Source organism: Caretta caretta, chromosome 7, assembly GCF_965140235.1.
Source record: "Caretta caretta isolate rCarCar2 chromosome 7, rCarCar1.hap1, whole genome shotgun sequence".
NCBI lineage: Eukaryota > Metazoa > Chordata > Testudines > Cheloniidae > Caretta > Caretta caretta.
The window spans coordinates 43,916,244-43,939,915 of record NC_134212.1 but is presented as its reverse complement, the minus strand read 5'-3'; the positions used below and the strand labels follow the sequence as shown (position 1 = coordinate 43,939,915).

At 43.7% G+C, this 23,672-nt stretch overlaps 1 protein-coding gene across 2 annotated transcripts in view; it reads left to right on the top strand.

Annotated features, from left to right (window-relative positions):
* STAB1 (stabilin 1) overlaps window positions 1–23,672 on the top strand; it is a 100,908-nt gene that overhangs the window by 42,150 nt on the left and 35,086 nt on the right. For both annotated transcript variants that reach the window (XM_048859206.2, XM_075130604.1), the window contains 15 exons: window positions 193–373; window positions 691–784; window positions 2,336–2,494; window positions 4,664–4,759; window positions 5,211–5,306; window positions 7,170–7,217; window positions 8,523–8,653; window positions 10,535–10,646; window positions 10,870–10,947; window positions 11,331–11,432; window positions 12,188–12,295; window positions 13,073–13,204; window positions 15,850–15,978; window positions 16,584–16,640; window positions 18,382–18,477. In XM_048859206.2, the coding sequence (XP_048715163.1) occupies window positions 193–373; window positions 691–784; window positions 2,336–2,494; window positions 4,664–4,759; window positions 5,211–5,306; window positions 7,170–7,217; window positions 8,523–8,653; window positions 10,535–10,646; window positions 10,870–10,947; window positions 11,331–11,432; window positions 12,188–12,295; window positions 13,073–13,204; window positions 15,850–15,978; window positions 16,584–16,640; window positions 18,382–18,477 (1,619 nt within the window). The remainder of the gene's footprint in view (window positions 1–192; window positions 374–690; window positions 785–2,335; window positions 2,495–4,663; window positions 4,760–5,210; window positions 5,307–7,169; window positions 7,218–8,522; window positions 8,654–10,534; window positions 10,647–10,869; window positions 10,948–11,330; window positions 11,433–12,187; window positions 12,296–13,072; window positions 13,205–15,849; window positions 15,979–16,583; window positions 16,641–18,381; window positions 18,478–23,672) is intronic.

The following is a 23,672-nucleotide window of genomic DNA, read 5'->3' as shown; positions in this document are numbered from 1 at the left end:
TCTGTTCCATTAGGCATATTTTCAGGAAAAGCAGAAATGTCTCCCAGGTGACTTCTAAGAATTGAGAACTAATCTGACAGTCATTTGGCTTGAGAAGAGATTGCAAGAGAAATTGGAAAATCTAAAAAGTGCTCTCTCTGCAGGAGTTTGCCAACTCACCAGGCAACTGATTCTTCTCCGTGCGTTTGACAGATTGCGGTTGCATCCATGGAATTTGTGATAACAGGCCAGGCAGCAGGGGAACGTGCCAGTCCCATTCATGTAAGGATGGCTATACAGGGGAATTCTGTGACAGAAGTTCTCAGAACTGTGGCCCGACTGCATCTCAGTATTGTCACCAGAACGCAGTCTGCAGCTCCAACAACACAGCAAGGTTATTATTTACATTGCGGGGGGGGGGGGGGGGAGAAGGTACACTGGGGCAAGGGCTGTGTCGCTGTGCATGTTTGTACAGCAGCTTGCACAGTGGGGCTCCAGTAATATAAATAGGATGTAGCCAGCTCTGTGTATTGGTGAGTATGTGATTGTCTATGCCACAGGAAATCACAGCATCAAAGAATGTCCTCACCATGTTAAAGATGTGCAATCCTCTCATTGCTGAATTTTAATAGGGCAGTGCTAGCAGACACCCTCTGCCTCGCTGCTCTTCTGTGCTTGGGAATTCATGTCTCTTTGTGCTTGGTTTTTAAGGTGCATCTGTACTGATGGCTATGAAGGGGATGGATTTTCCTGCCTGCCCATTGATCTGTGTAGGAAGCCGGAACGAGGAGGCTGTTCAGAAAATGTGAGTGGGTAACACGGAGGAAACATTAGCTACTGGCTAGAGCTGGGGTCCAGGATTCAGGAGATCTGTTCCCAGATCTGCCACTGACTCGTGTGGCCTTGGACACATTATTGGACCTGCTTATGCCTCAGTTTCCCCTTCTGTGATATAGGGTTAAACCCCACTTACCTCCCAGTGGTGATGTGAGGTATAATGAATTCAAGTTTGTAAAGCACATTGATGCCTGTGACTCTATGAAATCAGATGTAATTTTAGAGTAATTGTCTATAGAACCCTTTTGGTTTCATCCCTGTTAGTACAAATCTATAGGATTTATCCATGGATTTTTCTCTCCCCACCCTGACTTTGGAACAATTAGAGTCAGGTCCCAGAGAATCCATCCCAGGTTTTATGCAAGACCTAGTTATGGAGACAGTAAAAACAGACCGATATTTTCACCCACGCCCTGAATCTGAGCCTCTTGGAGAGGTTGAAAAGTCTGCATTCCACAGATCTAAAAGAAGCCAGAAGTGGAAATGCCATAATATCATGAGGGAGTTCCTCCTGCATCATTGCCAGCCCAATGGGAAGTGCATGAAATCTAACAAGAGCACCTGTTCTCATAAGATTCACAACCCAATTTTGCAAAACTAAAGATCTGGATGGTTTGAGCAAGAATCTGTTTAATTGTTCATTCAAAGGTGTTCAGATACTGCAGTGATGGGGACTATCTAAATATCTAGATAGAAACCCACACTTCTGAGATTTGCCCATGGTTACACGTTAGGGTGGTGAAGTGGAGAGGTGCAGAAGGAATTGCAACGGTTTAAGAGGCTTTTTCCGAAACTATACCAAGTCTTTCTGCCTCTCTTCCAGTTGGTTTTTAATCAGTATTATTTTAGAAACCAAGTTTATTGTGCCTTGTTTTGGGAACCAGTCAGCTGCTATTTCCCATGGGTAACTGGGTGGTACCAGAGCAGGTGAGAGAGGTATTCCAAGACCCATTCATCTATTACAGGGACTGTTTATTATTATTTTTTGTAATCTACTGATGAATAGCGCTATATAACAGCCGGATATTATGATGATGCTGTTACACATCTGCAGCCTCCTGGGATTTTGCAGCAGTAGGTGTAATGCTGCCCTGTGGCTGGGTCATTGGCAGTGGGTTTGAACTTGGTCCTCTGAATCTTAAATACGTGACTGCTACTGCTTGAGCCAGGGCTTTAACAGACTCCTCAACCTCTGTCTGTGCTCAGCCACCACTAGACAGGGAGAGAGCACCACACAGACTGTTTACTCAGCGCTTCACAGCAACATCAGGGATAAAATTCTCATCCTCCTCCAGAACCCGTCTCCTACTGCTTGAGCTCACGGTGAATTTCTGTTAGCAGTGTAGGGCCTATGACACACAGCTGAGCAGTTCTGATTCTACCCAATTGGGGGATACTGTTTAACATGTGCATTAGCCAGTTAATTATATTACTTCCTGGGAAGGTTTCTCATCCTCAGTGGTTTTATTTTAATTTGTTTTAATGTGAGTTTAATTTGCTTTTCTCCCCTCCCCCACAGGCCATATGTACCAGTACAGGCCCTGGTACTGCCACGTGTCAGTGTAACAAGGGCTGGACTGGGGACGGCAAAGCCTGTGTTGCTATAGATAACTGTGTGCTGGAGACCAGAGGGGGCTGCCACATGAATGCAGACTGCAGCTTTGTTGGACCTGGGCAGGTATATTCAGCATTAACTGGTCCATCGCTGAGATTTATGGACACTTGCTATGTACACAACACTGTAGCCATCTGAAATTCTAGGAGCAGCAATTTTTGTTGCTCCAGGAACGTCAGCAGCAAGGCCTACTCGACTGGTGTTTCTGAAAGAAATTGGCTTCCATGAAATCAGCAAAATTTAGTCCTTATATAGTAAGTTTCAATGAAATACTAGTAACCAATAAAAAAAAACCTGAGAATTCTTTGAATAGCAAGGACTTAGTTAAATAACTTTTTTTTTATTTAAAGCGCTCCCCACAGACACCTCTCTAGCAATCTTTCCCCATACACAGCATTGCACAACTAGTCAAGGGCATTATGGGGGTAGCTCCTTCTCCTGAAGCATCAGGTGTAGGCCACTGCCAGAAGCACAGCTTCATGGGCTGTTAGTCTTTCCTGCCACAGGGAGTTCTGGGTTCCTGTGTCCTGTAGGTTCTGGTTTCAAACAACTGATATGTGGAGGTAGGTTTGAGGAGTGTTAAAATATAAAATAAATACATCAAATAGCCACAGCAGTTAAAGTAGCCATCCATTTGGGCAATTTTCTGTCTCTTTAACCATCTTCAAAGTAGGAAGGCCCTTAGTTTGGCCTGTATTTTTTTCTCATCTGTTGGCAAAATCCATGGTAGTCTTTTAATTTCTTTTTAATTAAAACAAGAGTTAGTAAATCAGCATTCCTGAGTCTGACAGGATCCTTGGGGTCCAATCTGGAATGATGCTATTCTAGTGACAAACAGCAAACCCCTCCAGATGCTGTGATCACTCAGCCACCAGCATACAGAGACACACCCAGCTAAATTGCATGAATGCGCTCTAAGCCACGCATGAACTATACACAAGGAAACACCAGAAAATCTCCCAAGCCCCCAGCCTTGCACCCCAGAAATATACAGCCTTTTACACTGCTCAAGAGTAGACCTCCTCTTGAACAATGCAAGGTCATTAATCAGTTCACCATTTTGTCAAGGGATGGGGGACACATACCAGGCTTCATATTCTGAGCGGATTCCCCAAGCACTTTAGACAAACTGACTGGTAAAACTAAAACGTTAAAATAAGCTTAGTAACTACAGAAAGATAGATTTTAAGTGATTATAAGTAGTAGACATATAGAACAAAGGTGGTTACCTAAGAAATAAAAGTAAAATCACAGTCTAAATTCTAAATTTTATCAGACCAAGCAAGAGTTGAATCAAACAGCTTTTCTCACAGCACTGGATGTTGCAGATAAGTTACAGTTCCTAATACACAGGCTGAATTTCCTTGTCAGTCTGGGACCAGTCTCCTCAGTTCAAAGTCTGTCTTCCCAGTAGTGTTGTTGTCTTCAGTGTAGGTCAGGTAGGAGAGAGATGGTCTAGTGATGCCACTGTCCCTTATTTTCTACTCTCAATTATGGTCCAGACATGTCCTGGTGGGCCTTGCTGAGTCAAGAGTTGAGCAATCCCCATTGTGTGGTGTTTGTGTAACTGAGTCATAGAGTTGAGCAATCCTCATTGTGTGGTGCTTGCACAATTGTGTCTTGTTTGCAATTCCCCTGCTGGTCAATGGCTCGTAATGGTCACTTAACGTACGTTTGGGTGTGGGTCACCACCTTTGTTGTCACTTGAGAGCTAGCAGTGGGCGTCTCCCAAACTCGCAGCATATTTCAATAACAACCGTCTCAAGTTGTTGAGCAACAAGTTGAGCAAAATCTCAACTTCGTGTACAATGATGATATACACATTTTGACAGAACAGTGAATTTCAGCAAGGCATGCTTTGTATGAAATGCCACCACCATACCAATGATGAATATGGGGGTTACGTTGTGATACTTTGAGGTATAGTGTGTCACACTGAGAGACCCTACAATAACAAACTAGTGCATGCTGGAGTGCTTTATATTCATGAGCAACCCTACCATAACAAACCAGTGTGTGCTCCGTAACAGAGGGAAATAGCCTGGTAAAGAAATATTTCCATTTCAGACTTTCCAGGGACGGTTAACAACCCTGAGAAGAAAATCATTTTAAAAATTAACTTAAAAGTAGACCTTGACCCAGACTCATTGAAAGAGGGATGGCATTAGTTGTGCAGTTGGGACACTCTGATAGGTCCGTAGTGAAGATCCTCCCTCTCTCTTCTACTTTCAGAGCAAGTGTATGTGCAAGAGGGGCTATGCTGGTGATGGCTATAACTGCGACCCCATTAATCCTTGCAAGCTGGACAACGGTGGCTGCCATGATTTGGTGAGTAGCTGGAGAATTCTCCAAAATCCTTCATGGGAGAGAATGTCGTGCCAGATCCTCAGTGGATGTATTTCGGTGTAGTGCCACCGACTGCAATGGAGCTATGTTGATTTACACCCACCGATAATCTGGCCTAGTCCGTCTGTCTTTGTTGTGCAATAATCACATCTACCTGTGATGAAGCGTCAAGGCTTTGTGGCCATTCGTTTTTCTTGTTTGTTCACACTCCCGTGTTTCACGAGGTTGTGCTAGAAGGTTTGGGGGGGGGCATAGTTCTTAGGTGTACAGTGAAAATACACTATTTCAGCATACAGGACCATGAGAGGAAGGATGGCATTGTAGTTAATGCCCTATCCTGGGATTTGGGAGACTGGAGATCAGTTCCCACATTTGCCACAGGGTTCCTGTCTGTTTGATTACACCGTAATCCTTCATTTTCTTGTCCTCACAGGCTGCGTGCAAGCCTCTTGGAGGAGGGGAGAGGTCCTGTGCTTGCGCTCCCGGTTACATGGGAGATGGATTTACATGTTATGGAGATGTATTAAAGGTAGGGAGAAAATGAACATTATTCTCTTTTAATACAAAGAACAAGGGTTTTTTGCAGTAGCTGACTGGCTCATACTAAAATCTGCAGGTGACGACAGCTGACGGTTTGAATCATAGAATTATAGAACTGGAAGGGACCTTGAGAGGTCATCTAGTCCAGTCCCCTGCACTCAAGGCAGGACTAAGTATTGTCTAGACCATTCCTGACAGGTGTTTGTCTAACTTGTCTCCAATGATGGAGATTCCACAACCTCCCTAAGCAATTTATGTATGTACCAATGATACATGTTGATTCTGGACTTGATTATTAGAGGCTAAATGTACATAATTTTACTAACAGTTGCTACTTCTTGAAGTATGTATAAAGTACTTAATTCAAAAACAAAATAATTAAAACCTATGTCAGCGTATGCTTCAGTAATGCTATCAATCCTTTGCCAATTTTCCATCCTGACTGATATGTTGAACTGTCCAGTTTGAAACTTCAGCATCAACTTGAAAAAAATTCATACGTCTGTTTGAGTTGTGTCCCATGAATTAAAGAAAAGGGAAGCGGGGAATAGTTTGATCCCTGCTGTATTATTGTTGTTCAAGATGTAGTGACAGCTCTCTTGATTTACTGAAGAGTATTGCTGTAGGATACCACCTTCTGCTTTTCCATCAAAATAGTTACAGTTCCCAGGAGTGACAACTCTCTACACAGTGTGCATGATAATCAAGTTGGGCCATTTCCTGCACAAATCCAGGTTCTCTCACCCCCCTCCCAAAAACCACACACACAAACTCACTATCCAGCAGGATAGTGAGTTTGTGTGTGTGGTTTTTGGGAGGGGGGTGAGGGGGTGAGAGAACCTGGATTTGTGCAGGAAATGGCCCAACTTGATTATCATGCACACTGTGTAGAGAGTTGTCACTTTGGGTGGGCTATCACCAGCAGGAGAGTGAATTTGTGTGGGGGGGGTGGAGGGTGAGAAAACCTGGATTTGTGCTGGAAATGGCCCAACTTGATGATCACTTTAGATAAGCTATTACCAGCAGGACAGTGGGGTGGGAGGAGGTATTGTTTCATATTCTCTGTGTGTATATAAAGTCTGCTGCAGTTTCCACGGTATGCATCCGATGAAGTGAGCTATAGCTCACGAAAGCTCATGCTCAAATAAATTGGTTAGTCTCTAAGGTGCCACAAGTACTCCTTTTCTTTTTACAGAGAACATACTTTCCCTCTCTCCTGCAAGGGGGGGTTGAGAATTCATGGTCTAACAGGGTCCCTGCCCACGCTTTCCCCCCTCTAGAGTACCTGATCTGACTCTTCTTACCATAGTCCGCATGGCAATCTGATGTATTTCCCCCTCTCCCTGGGTAGAGCATTAGTATGTAGGCCCAAGTTATAATGTAAACTACCAACAACAATTTCTGACAATTTCTGACTTGTGCCCTAGGTGTGTGATGTTGCAGAGCTCATATGAATCCTTCATTAATTAGAGAGGAGCCTAAGATCTGACTTGAACTTTGGGGAAGTTCTGATTTGGGTCTGGTTCTGAACTCTGTGCCCCATCTGAGTAGTTAGAAAAGGCAAAGGTTGTCAAGGAATTAATCACCTTAAACTTGAAATTAGATAAACTTGCAATACTTTGCCAATTATAAAAAAAAAATCAAGAGTTTAGATCCAGCTCTCTGACTTCGGAACACACCTTTGTGAGTGACGCGTTGCTTCTGAAAGTTCTGTGTAGACAGGCAGTAAGCACTTGACTCAATCAAGTTTGCTGTGTTTGAAACTTGAAATAACAAGGATCACAGGACCACCCTTCCCTCCCCCTGCTTCATCCCTCCCTACTAATCTTGGTGTTGCTTTCTCTTTTGGAAGGAGCTGGCCAGGAATTCCCACTTTGCAGGCTTCTATGAGTGGATTAAGGTAAAAAATGCTGCCTGACGCAATTACAAGTGTTTTTGTAAAATATAAATTGTAAAAAAAAAAAAGCAGCAAAGATCAAAGATGCTGTTTTTAAATCTGCTGTTAAGAGGCAATTTTCCTTTGCATGTGTTGTTTAAAAAAAGGGGCGGGGGGGCAAATCAAGCTGAACTTGCTAATGCATGGTACATTAATCAAACAGTCCCCACCTTTAGCTCTGGAAATGGTGGAATTTTTAAAATTACTGTGTATTTTAAAGTTTCAAATTAGTTGAGACAGTTTTATAGATTGTTCTAAATGGTTTGATTGATTGCATTTAGCTATGTTTTTAATAGCACCATGTGAAAGGTCAGTGAGGAGCAGGCATGTACCCTCTTAAGTTCTCAGCACGATTTTATTACATACATCTGAGTGGTGAGTCACATGGCTAACTGCATACACTGAGACACCTGTTCTAGAGACTGTAACTGTGGACCCATTGGCTCGTATGGCGTGTTTTAGGGACCATGCTTCTCGCTCTGGAAGAAACTGAGACCATCACATACTTGACCTTCATACCATATATTGCTGCTAACTCATGGCTCTTGTAAAGTAGCTGACTGCCTTGGGTGAAAGACAGAGACAAAAAAGTCATGGGACTAATATACAAATAGCAACCCTTCAAAAGTAAGAGTAAAGTTAAAAATTCGGGTAGCTCTTCCTTTCCCTTTCTTGTTACTGTCTTCTGTTCCCATTGGGACAGGGGGGTAAGCACTTCATGGAATGGAGCTGGCCACTGAAAATGTTCCCCAACACATGGGGCTAAACTTACAAGCAGGCACAACACCCATTCCATCAGTTACACCTGCATTTGCCAGATCATATTTGGTCCTTCGTCCAAATCTGGCCTTGGGTGTTCAAAGGCATTTACTGACTCAAGTGAATGTGCTCCTATTGGAACCATTTTTGAATAAGGTGACCTTTGGCACTGGCAATATAAAAAATATTAAGAACTTTCTCCTTCAGCAGCACCTGTTCTGGGGTTTGTTCCTTGAAGCTGCAGATTTCCTAGGTTCAGCATCCAGCAAATTAAGGTTGGACTGCTGTGGAAAAATTTTCCATGGCATTTGCTGACTCCCACCAGAACTTATTTCCCAGCCACCAACCCAACCACCAGCACAGCTCTGGGTACATCTGAATTTAAGCTTTAGTTCCACACACTAATCTTACATGCAGTGGGAGTGGGATCATAGCTACAAACATTTGTACTGCGCTGTAGATGTAGTGCTGACTTGTTTTATTTGTGCATCTACTTGCTCTGGACGACAGAAGTCTCTCTTCAGCATCCCAGCAGGAGTCAATGTCACTGTTTTGGTGCCCTCAGAAGCCGCCATCAGAAACCTGAGCCAGGCCGAAAAAGATTTCTGGCTGAAGCCCTATACGCTGCCATTTTTAGTCAGGTATCGTTGCACTGTTACCATGCTCTTTAATTCAAAACAGCCCTAACTGAGGGCTGGAGATTGGCGTTCTCTCCGTATCATCACAGGGTAAAAACATAGCAGAGGTGAAACATCCAGCTGATGAAATGTTTATTGGATGATTCAAACATAACAGAGGTTAGAAGATACAATGAAGGTTTATTAATTGCATATTAAAGGCAGGATGTTTCTCCCAGCCATGATGCAGAAGCAGCCCCACAGTGGGAGAAGGAACAGGGAATTCTCTCTGCATGCTGCTCTTTCTGCATAGAACATCTGGCCATACAGAAGATGTGAGAGGAGCATGAAACCTGCAGCTCTCTTACTTATCCACATCTTCTGGGGAGGGAAGGCAGGTGGTGACCCACAGAAATCTGGAGTTGGGCCCAGGGAAGATTAGTGGGATCAAAAAGGGGAGGGTGTGTGAATACTGGCTGGGGAATATGGAACTGGTCAGGCTGGTGGGCAGGATGGAAGAGTTAAGGTCAGAGTTGTGACTGGTATTGAGGAGCAGGCAGATGATGGGAGGAGTTTTTAAAGCAGAGGGGAGAAGGAGAAAGTACTGAACTTGTGAGGAGAGGCAGCTTGGCTGAGTTGGTGCTGGAGGTGATGGTACACAGAAGTTGCTGCAGCTAGAACTGGGAGGGATCAAAGGTAGCTCAAACCCGATGTTGCTGATGGAGAAGGGGAGAAATCTGGCATCTTCTTCCTTTTCAGAAGTGCAGGTGAGAAATGTGCATTAATGCCCCCCTATAATACTGGCTGCTGAGATTCACTATTGCAGCCAATTGCCTGGAAGAGTGGAGTGACCACCAAGTCCTCTGCTTTCCACTGAGCAGGGCTCAATCTCCCTGTCCCCTTCACACCTACCCCAGCAGAACTGGAGCAGAACAGTCCTGACTCTGTCCTCAGGCAGAGTACCAGGCTGTCTAGCTTAAGGGAAAAACAGAGCACCATCTGCCCCACATCCTGGGCTCCTCTTCCCCCTCCTTACCACACAGCAACCACTGGGCTGTGTCCATCCAGTGTTCATCCTCCTATCCATGCTCCCCTCAGTGTAGCTGCTGGGCTCATGCATCCTCATATCTGGTCCCAGTCAACTTTTGTATGTGGTTGCATCTATGCACGAGGTAGAAGGAAGGAGCATTTTGCCCAATGGGCCAATTTCTGGGGCCTCCTACAAAGCTAGAGTAAACTGGCCTTTCATGGGCAAGCTACACCAGGGTTAGGGAGGGACCACACATACTTATGAAGGCCAGATGTAGAGCAGCCGCTCGATGGCTGCAAATACAGCTCACTGGCTGTATAGCAGTTGCAGGGCTGCATGGTGTATCTGTGTAGTTCATTGCCAGCAGTTTGGGTTTGGGGCAGATGTTTGCATTAGCTTTTATTGTATTCAACCCATTTCAGCCATCCCTAGTTGAAATGCCTCATTGAGGGACTTTGTGTTGTGGAGAGCTTAGGGACCAGGAGGGGAGGAGCTAGAGTACATGAGTTAACGTGAGCATTGGTTCAATGTCGCGATTAAACTCCCTGCAGAGATGAACTTTAGATAGCACCTACATCCTGTTGCAGAAATATCGAATCCTGGAAACACCTAAGGCTCGTAACCTCTTGCAGCTGAGTGACCTGCTATACTTTCAGATTAGCTTGAGTGATAGAGGGCTGCATGTTGTCAGTTGTTATCACCATACCAAGGGATTAATGCACATAATGACGTGGATATTGAGAGGAGGCCAGGCCCAGGGTTGTGGAGAGCAAGCTACATGATCAGACGGCAGCCAAGATAAGCCAGTCTACTTCAGAGGTCTGTGTTATAAAATGTGCTCTCAATTCTTCTTTACATGCACCTGTCACCTACAGGGCCCATTTTCTCCAAGGTTCCTTCACCAGTGAGAAGCTCAAAGAGTACAAGGGTGAGGAGTTACCCACTCTCAATCCACGGACCAGATGGGAGATAACCAACAGCAGTGGCGTAAGGGCTTTTTAATTGACGTGTGTATATTGGTAGCAAATTAAACAACACGTTTAGGGATATACTGTGCTGGAGGAGCCATTGGTAAGGACAATGCCATTAAATTCCTGATGTATCATGTAAGTCTAAGGTGCTGCAGGGGGCTTTGGACACAGATTATGTTTTATTTCACGCCGCTCAGTGACCTACAATGTCCTCATGTTTCCCTCTTGTTATTTTTCAGGCTATAACCATTCAGAATGCAATGATTGTAGTAGCTGACATTCCTGCTATTAATGGCACTATTTATATCCTAAATAAGGTAAATCAGTAAGAACGACGTCTGGAAATACTAGGTTATATTGATGTAACACACTGGTTTTCTGTTGTTTATGGAGGTGTGGGGGATTCAAACAGGATCCAAGTAGAAGCATATAGACAAAAGTAGATCTGGATATTCAGAACTCATTCCAGATGCTGCTTGTGCAGCAGCATTTATATTTAAATCACTGCCCTCAAACTGTGTAGAAGAGTCCAATGCTTGGCTTTTCAAGAAAAGAGTCAAGGCCTGTCCATTCTGGGAGCAGAACCATGCTAACTACAACCATGCGTAATTATTGTCATTGTAGGGCAGGATTGCCGTGTGCTTTTCCCAAGCAGTATCTGACCTGTGGTCAAGCTCATCTTTGTCTTTCTTGCGCTCAGGTTTTGTTACCACCTTTAGGAGATATCCCACCAAGTCGCCCCGGTCTACAGCAACAGCTTGATATGGTCCCCGCATTTACTCTGTTTAAGGAGTTGTTACTGGTAAGCAATTGTTTGGATTCTATTGACTACTAAGTGTAGGAAGTTTTTTTGATAGTATGAAGCCACTGAACCAGCCTAACATTAGACCCAAGCCTGCATGGACAGCCAAGGAAAATCATGGTGATTTTTGTGGTGCTCCCAGGCTATGTTTTGGGACTAGGACAGATTTATAAAGCTGGCTAGCCAGCCTCCCAAAGAAATGAATAACTCCCACAGGGGATCAGACCTCACAGAAATAGAACAAGCCACACCTAATGAAAACTCCTGTTTTAGCTATAAAGCCTCTTTGGAATGGTTAGTTTCTTTGGGAGGTCTGGTAGACATTTTTTTAAATTTTAGCAACTTATTAAAATCATGGACTGGATCTGTAAGACCTTTTGTGTGTTTGTGCATGCGCACATGTACACACCTCAGAATGATAACAAACACTAGAGATGATGCTCAAGCAGGGGACTCGTAGATACACACTGTAAATATGAGAGAGGCCCATTTATCCAAGAAGCTGGGCCAGCAACAGCCAAGCAAGACTTTGGCAGGGTGGATTGCTGCTGTTTCCCATGACTGTCCTGGAAGTCACCTTGCATCTCATCCAGTTTTAAATCATTTCTATTGGAGTTCTTGCCCCAAGCCTCCACCTCCCTAGCTGATAGTCATATTTTATCTTTTTTCATTTGTTTTGGGTTTCTTGTTTACCTCTCGTGCTCTTTTAAATAAAACTAGTTCACTCACTAATATCCCTATTTTGCAACTTTTAGCAGTACCAGCTGATTGGAAAAATTGAGTCCTCTGAAAAATATACCATTTTTGTCCCAGGAAACAATTCAATTGAGGAATATTGCCACGCTTCCAACATTACCCAACTGGTAAGATCACTGTTTGTTTACAGTCTGACTGTGTGTGGTAGTTATCAAGTATGAGGGCCATATTATACCATCAAACTTTAGATCTGAGTACCTAATGAGGAATTCTGCCTAAAATTGTTTTAGTGTATAGAATAGCCAGGAGAAGTCATGTTTCCATACTGCTAACCGTCACCTGCTGAGCTTGATTCTGGACTCCAGCAGCTGCAGCTGGAGAAAGGGCTCTCTGGGATCAGGAAGGGTAATGACAGGGAAGAACAGCAGAAAGAAGAGGAGGCATGGGAGTGGGTAGAGTGGGGGGGGAAGATGTCTGACATTAGGAAGCATGGCAGGAAGGTGTCTCTGCAAGGGGGAGTGAAAGGAAGAGGTTCTCTGGGCTTGGCAATGGAGACAGGTGAAGCAGCATATAAGGAATTTGCCAGACCATATTTAAAATGGCCACTGCTACACAGTGTTGGCCATTTTCAATATCTGGACTCCTTACTTTTAAAATTAGATTTGTATGTAGGCAGATCTAGCAAAATGTCCAAACTCATGGACAGTGCTTATGATTCAGGTAGTTGTCCAATCCCTTAAAGAGACTTCCTAACACCTTTCTGGCTTTTTGAACAAACCCAGTCTTACAGGGTTGTTGGACTTAGTTCTAGAGCTGGTTATGGACATACCTAAGACTTGTGGACTTAGTTATTTCTACACTGTACTTACCTCTAGCTACCTAATATCTGTTTATGAAACAATAATAGGCTAAATGTTTTGCTTCCTGCTGGTCTTGATTTCCAGGATAATGACACTGTGCAGTACCATGTTGTACTTGGGGAGAAGCTCTCCTCTACAGACTTGAAAAATGGAGTCCATAAAAGCACAATGTTAGGATTCTCCTACTGGCTAATGTTCTATAAAAACAACAACCAGGTAAGGATGGGAGGGTTCTACCTGCTGTTCTAGGATGCCGTTGCACAATTTGTGGGCGAACAGTCAACATGGTTTTTGTAAAGGGAAATCATGCCTCACCAATCTACTAGAATTCTTTGAGGGGGCCAAGAAGCGTGTGGACAAGGTCGATCCAGTGGATATAGTGTACTTGACATTTTCAGAAAGTCTTTGACAGGGTCCCTCACCGAAGGCTCTTAAGCAAAGTAAGCTGTCATGGGGTAAGAGGGAGGGCCCTCTCGTGGATCGTTAACTGGTTAAAAGATAGGAAACAAAGGGTAGAGATAAATTACCAGTTTCCAGAGTGGAGAGAGGTAACTAGTGGTGTCCCCCAGAGGTCTGTGCTGGGACCAGTACTGTTCAACATACTCATAAATTATCTGGAAAAGGGAGTAAACAGTGAGGTGGTAAAATCTGCAGATGATACAAAACTACTCAAGATAGTTAAGTCCCAGGCAGACTGCTAAGAGTTACAAAGGGATCTCACAAAACCGAATGACAGGGCAACAAAATGGCAGATGAAATTCCATGCTGATAAATGCAAAGTAATGCACATTGGAAAACATAATCCCAACTATACCTATAGAATGATGGGGTCTAAATGAGCTGTTACCACTCAAGAAAGAGATCTTGGAGTCACTGTGGATAGTTCTCTGAAAAAATCCACTCAATGTGCAGTGGCAGTGAAAAAAGCTAATAGAATGTTGGGAATCATTAGGAAAGGGATAGAGAATAAGACCCAAAATATGATAATGCCACTATATAAATCCATGGTAGGCTCACATCTTGAATACTGAAGGCAGATGTGGTTGCCCCATCTTAAAAAAGATACATTGGAATTGGAAAAGGTACAAAAAAGGGCAACAAACGTGATTAGGGGTATGGAACAGCTTCCGTATGAGGAGAGATTAATAAAACTGGGACCTTTCACCTTGGAAAAGAGATGACTGAGGGGAGGTATGATAGAGGTCTATAAAACCATGACTGGTATGGAGAAAGTAAATAAGGAAGTGTTATTTACTCCCATAACCCAGGAACTAGGGGTCACCCAGTGAAATTAATAAGCATCAGGTTTAAAACAAACAAAAGGAAGTATTTCTTCATACAATGGCTATTAGCCAGGATGATCAGGGATGCAAAACCATGCTCTGAAGTGTCCCTAGCTTCTGTTTGCCAGAAGCTGGGAATTGGTGACAGGGGATGGATCAATTGATGATTACCTGTTCTGTTCATTTACACTGAAGCACCTGGGGTTGGCCACTGTCGGAAGACAGGATACTGGGCTAGATGGACCATTGGTCTGACCCAGTATGGCCATTCTTATGTTCTTAATTAAAACTTCGGCTGCACTACGATACGTAGGCTTCCATTTCTAGGTCACTGGTTCAAACGTAGTTCAGAATAGTAGTGACCAAAAATTGCTCCCATCTGAATCAATTGAGAGGCCTGTGTGAAGTGAGTTGTGGGGTCTATTCTGTGTCCAGTGGACTGGCTCTCAGTTCAGTACAGGTGTTCTGATCATTTAAAAAAAAATCATGGCAATTGTGCCCCATCCATACCCTCTTATTGCCCATCTCAGCAGGGAGGCCAGGGTGAACCATGAAGAGTGAATTGTCCTATAAAGCTCGCTCCTCCTGGTTAAGGCCATGGCAGCCATCTCCATGCTGTGCATAGTCATAACAATGTACTCTTAAGTGCCATCAATTCAGCACTCTCTTTTGCAGTTTTTTGAAGAAAAACCAAAATAAATTAAAAGAAAAATAATTTCCTAACTAGCTGTAAAAAAAAAAAAAAAAAAAGGAAAAAAAAAACATTTTGAGATCTATGGATGAAAAACAATATGGAAGAGCTAAGTATTAGTATTCTGAATAATAATCATCGTACAACATTTTCCTGTGGTGGTGTGCTTTTTTCCCCATGCTTTCTGTGAGTCATGAAATCTTCTCTTCTAAAACAGCAAGCAGGGGAGACATATCAGTCAGCTCTCCATCTTTAGAGCAGAAGCAGTCTGTTAGGATAGAATGCTTTCTAATGTAAGTAGATTAATTTGTATTATTCTGGAGGGTATTAGGTGTCCTGTACCTATAACTACTTCAGTTAGTGAGCTTGTCAGAACTAAACTAAACCAAACATGTTTCGGGTCTGCTCAGTTTTTAGCTAGGAGATCTTCGTGGTCAACCAAGGGACTGCAGCAAGTGGTGATGATTATTCATTAGGTATGATGCTGAGAGTCCCCAGAAGACACTTGGGGGTGCTATTGATGGCATCCCCTTTTGGATGAGATGTTAAAAAGAAGAGTTCCTCAGCACCTGTCACTGAAGCACTCATGTCACTCTTTATAAGAGTTAGTGCAGTTGACCCCAGTGTTCTGTTTGATTTGCATCTTGGGTAATTATATTCTGTCTACCTTAAAAAAAAATCCACTGTAATTTTTACTAGAGAAGTTTGTGCATGCAGAATAGCTGAGGCGCAGCCACTCCAGTGGTGGATGAGCAAAATATACAGTTTGAAAGCAGCTGGATGCTGTAGGATGAAAGGCCTTTGTTAGTTGTATGGTGGCTCTGTTGTTATCATGGTGGCATCCTAGCTTTCTGATCGTTAACCAGACTGTTTTCTTCTCTTTGCAGACATTTGTAAACAACGTCCGCTTAGATGGTAAATTTTTCGAAACCAAGAATGGGATGTTGATTGGGGTTTCTGGGGTTCTACAGATTCGGAAAAATCGTTGCACTGCCAATACCACAGTGATTCAGAAGGTAATTAGCTTTACATAAAGGTAATCACAGCATCAGAGAGCTCTGATATATAGTCGTCTTAACTCAGTCACAACCTGATGGCCTGAACCAGCTAATCTCAACTATACTTCTGTACAGAGCAGCTGCTCACTATGGGCTTGACACTCACACCGTTGAGCCACCTGCAACTCCGAGGCACTGGGGAGTTGTGGGGGCTCAGCATCTCTTAGGATCGGGCCCTGTACTTTTAGATGTAGTTCAATAAACTGCCACATTCACAGACGTAATTCCATACGTTGCTATAGCTGAGAAATTACATTGCATTTCCATGGGTGTGCTAAGGAGGAGGGTTTGTTTCATGTTACATTCTGGCAGCAGTGTTTGTGTTCACAGTTCCATCTTAAAAATAAGACATTGCATGAAACAAACCCATAATAGCCAGGATTTCGCTACTAGAATCATTATGTGCTCAGTTCATTGTTTTGAGCCGGTGAATTTAACGTCTTGATCCATTGTCCAATGTCCTCTCTCTCTATATGATGATTTGCAGAACACTTTAAAACTAGCTTTTGAGTAGGACATTTTTAAAGGGACTGTGTGTGACTTCTCCTGTTTCTTGTCCCTAGTCGAAATGTGCTAAGTGTGACAGAGGGATCAAGTGTCCTTCTGGATCGGTCCTGGCGGTAAGTCTCTGATTCGTTTCATACCCTTGCATGTGGTTTAGGGAAAGCAGCAGTTTTGTTTTCAGCGGTGTGAATTGTGGAGGTAGGTTATGGCAAGCAAGAGGCCAACCCACTATTTGCTCATTCTTCCCTTATATTTATTAAAGAAAAAAGAGAGGTGTTTCCTGTCCTCATTGTTCATGCGTAACCACAGATGGGTTGAGGGCAAATGTGGGCTGTTCCAGCTGGAGAATATGGCACCCTGAACCTTCTCATGGAGCCAATAGTTATGCTGTGCTTGAATTGAAGGATTTCTTTAGAACATGCAGTCTAGAGTGGGGAGTCTGTTGAGCATGGTCTTAATCCATCATTGTGTTCCCATCTGCCTTTTAGGGAATTAGCTGATCTTTGGGTCTCTGCCAGCTACTTTATTTAGGCTGATTGCTGAGGGGCCTTGTGCCAGTGGAAGAGGGAGCTCTGGGAAATTCCCAACCCCCCATGTGAGCAGAGGGGGGGATGAGCCACATCCATAGCTCAAATCAGATGCTGCAATGATTAAACCCTGAATACATAGTGGCAGTGGAGTCAGAGAAGAGTCCAGAGCACCTCTATGAAGGGGGAAAGGCCAGTGGCCAAGTAGAGGCTGGTGGAGAGTGAGATTATTGCCTACATTGGTTGGATGGAGGAAAGTGGGAGAGAAAGGGGGAGAGGGAGGCAGAGTTTGGGGACAGAGAAGGGGGGCTGATGCACTGAAAAGAATATATTTATCTTCAATCGCTCCGAGCAGAACAATTTCCCCATTTTTATATCCACACATCCACCCTGCAATGTCTTCCCCTCCCAGTGACTTAGTCTGAAGAAACCCAGTGCAACCATTTAAACTGTGTCCTCCACTTGTGGGGTACACATTGAGACCTTACCTGACGTCTTTGGGGAGGGGAGACGGATTCTGGTGTTGTGAGCTTTCATACACAGCGTGTGCTGGGAGAGGGTTACGGTAAGAGAATGCATTTCAGTGTAACCAGCCCTGTATTCATGGCACTTGGGGATGAAATATACAGTTGTGCAGAGGGGCTGGCACAGTGCTTAGGCACTACTAAGTCTCATTTCAGACTTATTTTGAGGGCTTAAGTGGTGAATATTCCTTGTGCTGGCCCTCTGAATGCAGTACATGCCCAAATTCTGGTCTATTTAACCCAGCAGAACCTTTCATTGACTTCAATGGCCATCTCACACAAGTATCAGTGAGTAGGATTTGGCCTGAGATCTCTTGTTTTTCCAATACTGTTGCTAGGGAAAACCAGTTTTTCCAGATTAAACTGTTAGTGAGGGTCACACAGATGGGTTCACTTGCCTCTCTGACTTGCCACTTTGTTTTTCAAAGACTGACAAATGTTTGAAAAATAATCAAGTTCTTCCTGCTGGTGGCAGTACTGCATTACATATTGGTGACGTGTGGCACTATTGGTTTATCTAATTCATTACATACCAAAAAGCATGCCAGGCACTTTCTCTTTTACAGGCAGATGTAATGGTTTTATGGAGAATAAAACTCTGGATTTTAGTCATCTGGAGTAACTACACATCAGGGCCTGGGATGCTGGTTTGCTCTCAGCTCTGACATTGTTGAGTTCTTATTGCCTTTCTTACAGACAGGATAAATAGTGTTGTTTTTCTGTTTCACCAGTGCATGGGCTGGCTCTGATATATGCCTGCTTTGATGGGCTGCTGGGTTATAATATTTTTTTAATTTTATCTGCAGGAAACTCCAGGAAAAGGGAAGATGCCACACTGTGAAAATAGGTCTGGATTTTCAAAAGTAGTTGGTTGTTATTTCACCTGTGTTAAAGTTTCCTTAGTAAGTTCAGATTTTAAAGTACATTAACAATAATTTTCAGATTATTGTGAGAGACAAATCTTATGGCATTTTCATACAAGAAGGGGTCTGTGGGCGGGTCCTGAAAAAAACAAACTTGCAGAGATTTCGGTACATTTGGCAGAGTTTTTGTTCCACTGGGGGGTTTTGTAACAGTTTTCCAAATTTTCATGTGTTAATATTACCCCTTTGGACCTGAGAGGCTAGTCAAAGATTGGGGCCCTGTGGATGTTCCAGTTGGGAGCAGAAGTTGAAAGAGTCTAATATTTTCTTTGATGCAGTTTTGTTTATATAAAAGGCCTGTGTGTCTGAATGCAAATGGAATCAAAGAGCAGGAAACAGGTTATTTTGCTCACAGCACCAAAATAACTGTCTTCGCCTGCACTCTGACCCAAAAACCTCTTCCCAGGTTCTTTCAGGGTCAGCCACCATGCTTGGGCTCTCTTCCTCTGTCTGTTCTTGTCTCTTTTCCCTCCCCTACACACATTCCCAGAGCAATACTCAGGAAAAGCTCCCTGGTGGGTTCTCACACACCTTTTGTCTTAGGTGGGATTTAAGTTTACAGTTACTTTAGCTGAAGGAGGAGTTCCCACCTACCAGTCTCAATGGGGTTTTAACTCAACCCATAACAAGATTTCACCCAGCCCATAACCATAGTTCTCTAATACATACATTTTGGCAGACTAAATTGTGTGACTAAGCTGACCAATTGAAACTGACAATACAAAAAATGAAAACAAAACAAAAAAAATCCCAATAGGTCCTTTTTTTTTTTCATTTGTTGAAAATTGAAAATTTGTAAACAGAAAAATTTGAAAGTAATTTAAATGATTTTTCAAAAATATTGTTAGAAACATCTTAGATAGAAAAATGTCAGTAATCTCTGGTCTGTGCATGTCTGTTCACTAGATGTATGTGCATGTGTCCAAATTCACAGCAGCATCTGGTGCAGGCTTTTGTATAGGGCTCTGAACCATCTGGGAACGGAGGGATTGTGGGCAGTGCAAGGTGTCTGCAACCTCCCTTCCCCATGGCGGGAGGCTACTGGGACCTAGCACAGCCAGGCGGGGCTGGTCCAGGAGGGGCATGGCCACGGTAGCCAGAGGACAGAATCATAGAATATCAGGGCTGGAAGGGACCTCAGGAGGTCATCTAGTCCAACCCTCTGCTCAAAGCAGGACCAACTAAATCATCCCAGCCAGGGCTTTGTCAAGCCGGGCCTTAAAAACCTCTAAGGATGGAGATTCCAGCACCTCCCTAGGTAACCCATTCCAGTGCTTCACCACCCTCGTAGTGAAATAGTGTTTCCTAATATCCAACCTAAACCTCCCCCACTGCAACTTGAGACCGTTGCTTCTTGTTCTGTCATCTGCCACCACTGAGAACAGCTGTCCTCCATCCTCTTTGGAACCCCCCTTCAGGTAGTTGAAGGCTGCTATCAAATCCCCCCTCACTATTCTCTTCTGCAGACTAAACAAGCCCAGTTCCCTCAGCCTCTCCTCATAAGTCATGTGCCCCAGCCCCCTGATCATTTTCATTCCCCTCCACTGGACTCTCTCTAATTTGTCCACATCCTTTCTGTATTGGAGGGGCCCAAAACTGGATGCAATACTCCAGATGTGGCCTCACCAGTGCCAAATAGAGAGGAATAATCACTTCCCTCAATCTGCTGGCAGTGCTCCTACTAATGCAGCCCAATATGCCGTTAGCCTTCTTGGCAACAAGGGCACACTGCTGATTCATATCCAGCTTCTCATCCACTGTAATCCCCAGGACCTTTTCTGCAGAACTGCTGCTTAGCCAGTCGGTCCCCAGCCTGTAGCGGTGCATGGGATTCTTCTATCCTAAGTGCAGGACTCTGCACTTGTCCTTGTTGAATCTCATCAGATTTCTTTTGGCCTAATCCTCCAATTTGTCGTGGTCACTCTGGACCCTATCCCTACGCTCCAGCATATCTACCTCTCCCCACAGTTTAGTGTCATCTGCGAACTTGCTGAGGGTGCAAGCTATCCCATCATCCAGATCATTAATGAAGATGTTGAACAAAGCCAGCCCCAGGACCAATCCCTGGGGCACTCTGCTTGATACTGGCAGCCAATTAGACATCAAGCTGTTGATCACTACCCGTTAAGCCCGATGATCTAGCCACATTTCTATCCATCTTATAGTCCGTTCATCCAATCCGTACTTTTTTAATTTGCTGGCAAGAATACTGTGGGAGACCATATCAAAAGCTTTGCTAAAGTCAAGATATGTCACATCCACCGCTTTCCACATATCCACAGAGTCAGTTATCTCGTCATAGAAGGCAATCAGGTTGGTCAGGCATGACTTGCCCTTGGTGAATCCATGTTGACTGTTCCTGATCACCTTCTCTCCTCCAAGTGCTTTAAAATGGTTTCCTTGAAGACCTGCTCCATGATTTTTCCAAAGGCTGAGGTGAAGCTGACCAGTCTAGTTCCCTGGGTTCTCCTCCTTCCCTTTTTAAAAGATGGACACTATATTTACCTTTTTCCAATCGTGCTGTATCAATATGCTGTATCCAATATGATGATACATCATTTCACTGCTGCAGCCTTCACCAGCTGGCTTCCTGTGCTGTCCTAGATGGAAGTCAACGCTGCCGTATGTGGCATAACCTCCAGGGTAATAATTTTTTTCCTACTCCCCCCCCAGACGTTCTGGTTAAACTTGGATTTATGCTGGAAATGGCCCACCTTGATTATCATACACATTGTAAGGAGAGTGGTCACTTTGGATGGGCTATTACCAGCAGGAGAGTGAGTTTGGGGGGGGGGGCGGAGAATAAAATATTCTCTGTGTATATATAAAGTCTGCTGCAGTTTCCACGGTATGCATCTGATGAAGTGAGCTGTAGCTCACGAAAGCTCATGCTCAAATAAATTGGTTAGTCTCTAAGGTGCCACAAGTACTCCTTTTCTTATTGTAAAGAGAGTGGTCACTTTGGATGGGCTATTACCAGCAGGAGAGTAGGTTTGGGCGGGGGGGGGGGGGCGGCCGGAGGGTGAGAAAACCTGGATTTGTGCTGGAAATGGCCCAACTTGATTATCATACACATTGTAAGGAAAGTGATCACTTTAGATAAGCTATTACCAGCAGGAGAGTGGGGTGGGAGGAGGTATTGTTTCATGGTCTCTGTGTATATAATGTCTTCTGCAGTTTCCACAGTATGCATCCGATGAAGTGAGCTGTAGCTCACGAAAGCTTATGCTCAAATAAATTGGTTAGTCTCTAAGGTGCCACAAGTACTTCTTTTCTTTCAGTAATGTTGTGGCCCAGTTGGTCCAAGTGTATAGCCAATATTCAGGGCCTTGCGGGGTTGTTTGTGTTAGGATGTGAAATTGATTATGTGAGTTAGGTATATTCTTTGGTGCAACCCTGTTTGTTTATAAAGAATGTTCACAAAGCCCTGTTTCCCTGAACATCTCAGAAACAAACAGCAGGCAGGTTCCTTGTTATCTCTTTCCAAGTCTGCCTCTCCAGTGAGTTCTGTGCCTAAGAAGCTCTGTCTCTGCTGCCTCTCTGGGCCGTGCTCACGACTACTTCTCTCCTTTCCTGCTGGCTTTTTCTGTCTAAGGGCTTGTCTACACTGGCGCTTTACAGCACTGCTACTTTCTCGCTCAGGGGGGTCAGAAAACACCTCTCTGCGTGCAGCAAGTTTCAGCGCTGTAAAGAGCCAGTGTAGACAGTGCACCAGCGACGGGAGCGCGCTCCCTGTGCTGGTAGCTACGCCCCTCGTGGAAGTGGGTTTTTAGAGCGCTAGGAGAGCTCGTTCCCAGCGCTCTGCCGCGACTACACAAGCCACATTAAAGCACTGCCAGTGTGAACTAACGCTAACACGCACAATTCCCCAAACGATCCCCTAGCCCCTGCATTTGCAACCAGTTCCAGGGAAACTCCCTCAAGATGCATGGGTTGGTTCTCCTTAGGGTTAGCCATCAGGCCCAGGGTCTTGGGCAGTAGCCTGTTGTTGTTTCCATCTATACTATAGAAAAGGGTATTTAGTTACTCCTTCCTTTTAGTTTAGCACATTCATCACCCACCCGTAACCAGATCTGTGATTGTTTATAGAGCCAAAGACCTGCTTGATGGCAGCCATTAACATCTTCTAGCATAACAATATTATGCAGGAAATAGCCCGACTTGATTATGTAAAGAGTTGTCACTTTGGATGGGCTAGCACCAGCAGGAGAGTGAATTTGTGTGGGGGGGTGGAGGGTGAGAAAACCTGGATTTGTGCTGGAAATGGCCCACCTGATGATCACTTTAGATAAGCTATTACCAGCAGGACAGTGGGGTGGGAGGAGGTATTGTTTCATGATCTCTGTGTGTATATAAAGTCTGCTGCAGTTTCCACGGTATACATCTGATGAAGTGAGCTGTAGCTCACGAAAGCTCATGCTCAAATAAATTGGTTAGTCTCTAAGGTGCTACAAGTACTCCTTTTCTTTAAACTGGAAAGTGTCCATACACCAATATGCACCTTTCAATATATGTCCAGCACAGAGTGTTTTCTTCTGAGTGACGGTATAGCTTTGCTTTCGTATAAATTCCTGGTTACTTCTTCCATTCTACTCTGTTATTACTAATTCTCTCTAAAAACGTTTTTCTAACCTCCAGCAGCGCTGTGTGTTTGCTGGTCTTAAATTTGTTCTCCCTTGTTTTAATTTGTCAGCCTCATAAAATGCCAAATTCTGATCTCAGTTACAGGAATTGAAATAATTTCTTTAGGTTTATGCCATTATAACTAAATTCTGAAACTAGGACAAGCTGTTCAGTAGCATCCATCTTTTCTATAATCTGGTTTTTAAATTCCACAATTCTTCCCCCCTCTTTAGAATAAATGGAATGTCTAGTTATTTTGTGTGCTTACTGTACATTTGTATTATAGGTAATATACTCACTTACATTCTTATATCGAGGGTATATTTTATTTTTATTTATATAATTCCTTTTAATATCACATTGCTAAATAGTATCTAGAGAATCTCTCTTGATTTTCTTGCCTGTAGTGCAGGGGTCGGCAACCTTTCAGAAGTGGTGTGCCGAGTCTTCATTTATTCAATCTAATTTAAGGTTTTGCATGCCAGTAATACATTTTAACGTTTTTAGAAGGTCTCTTTCTATAAGTCTATAATATATAACTAAACTATTGT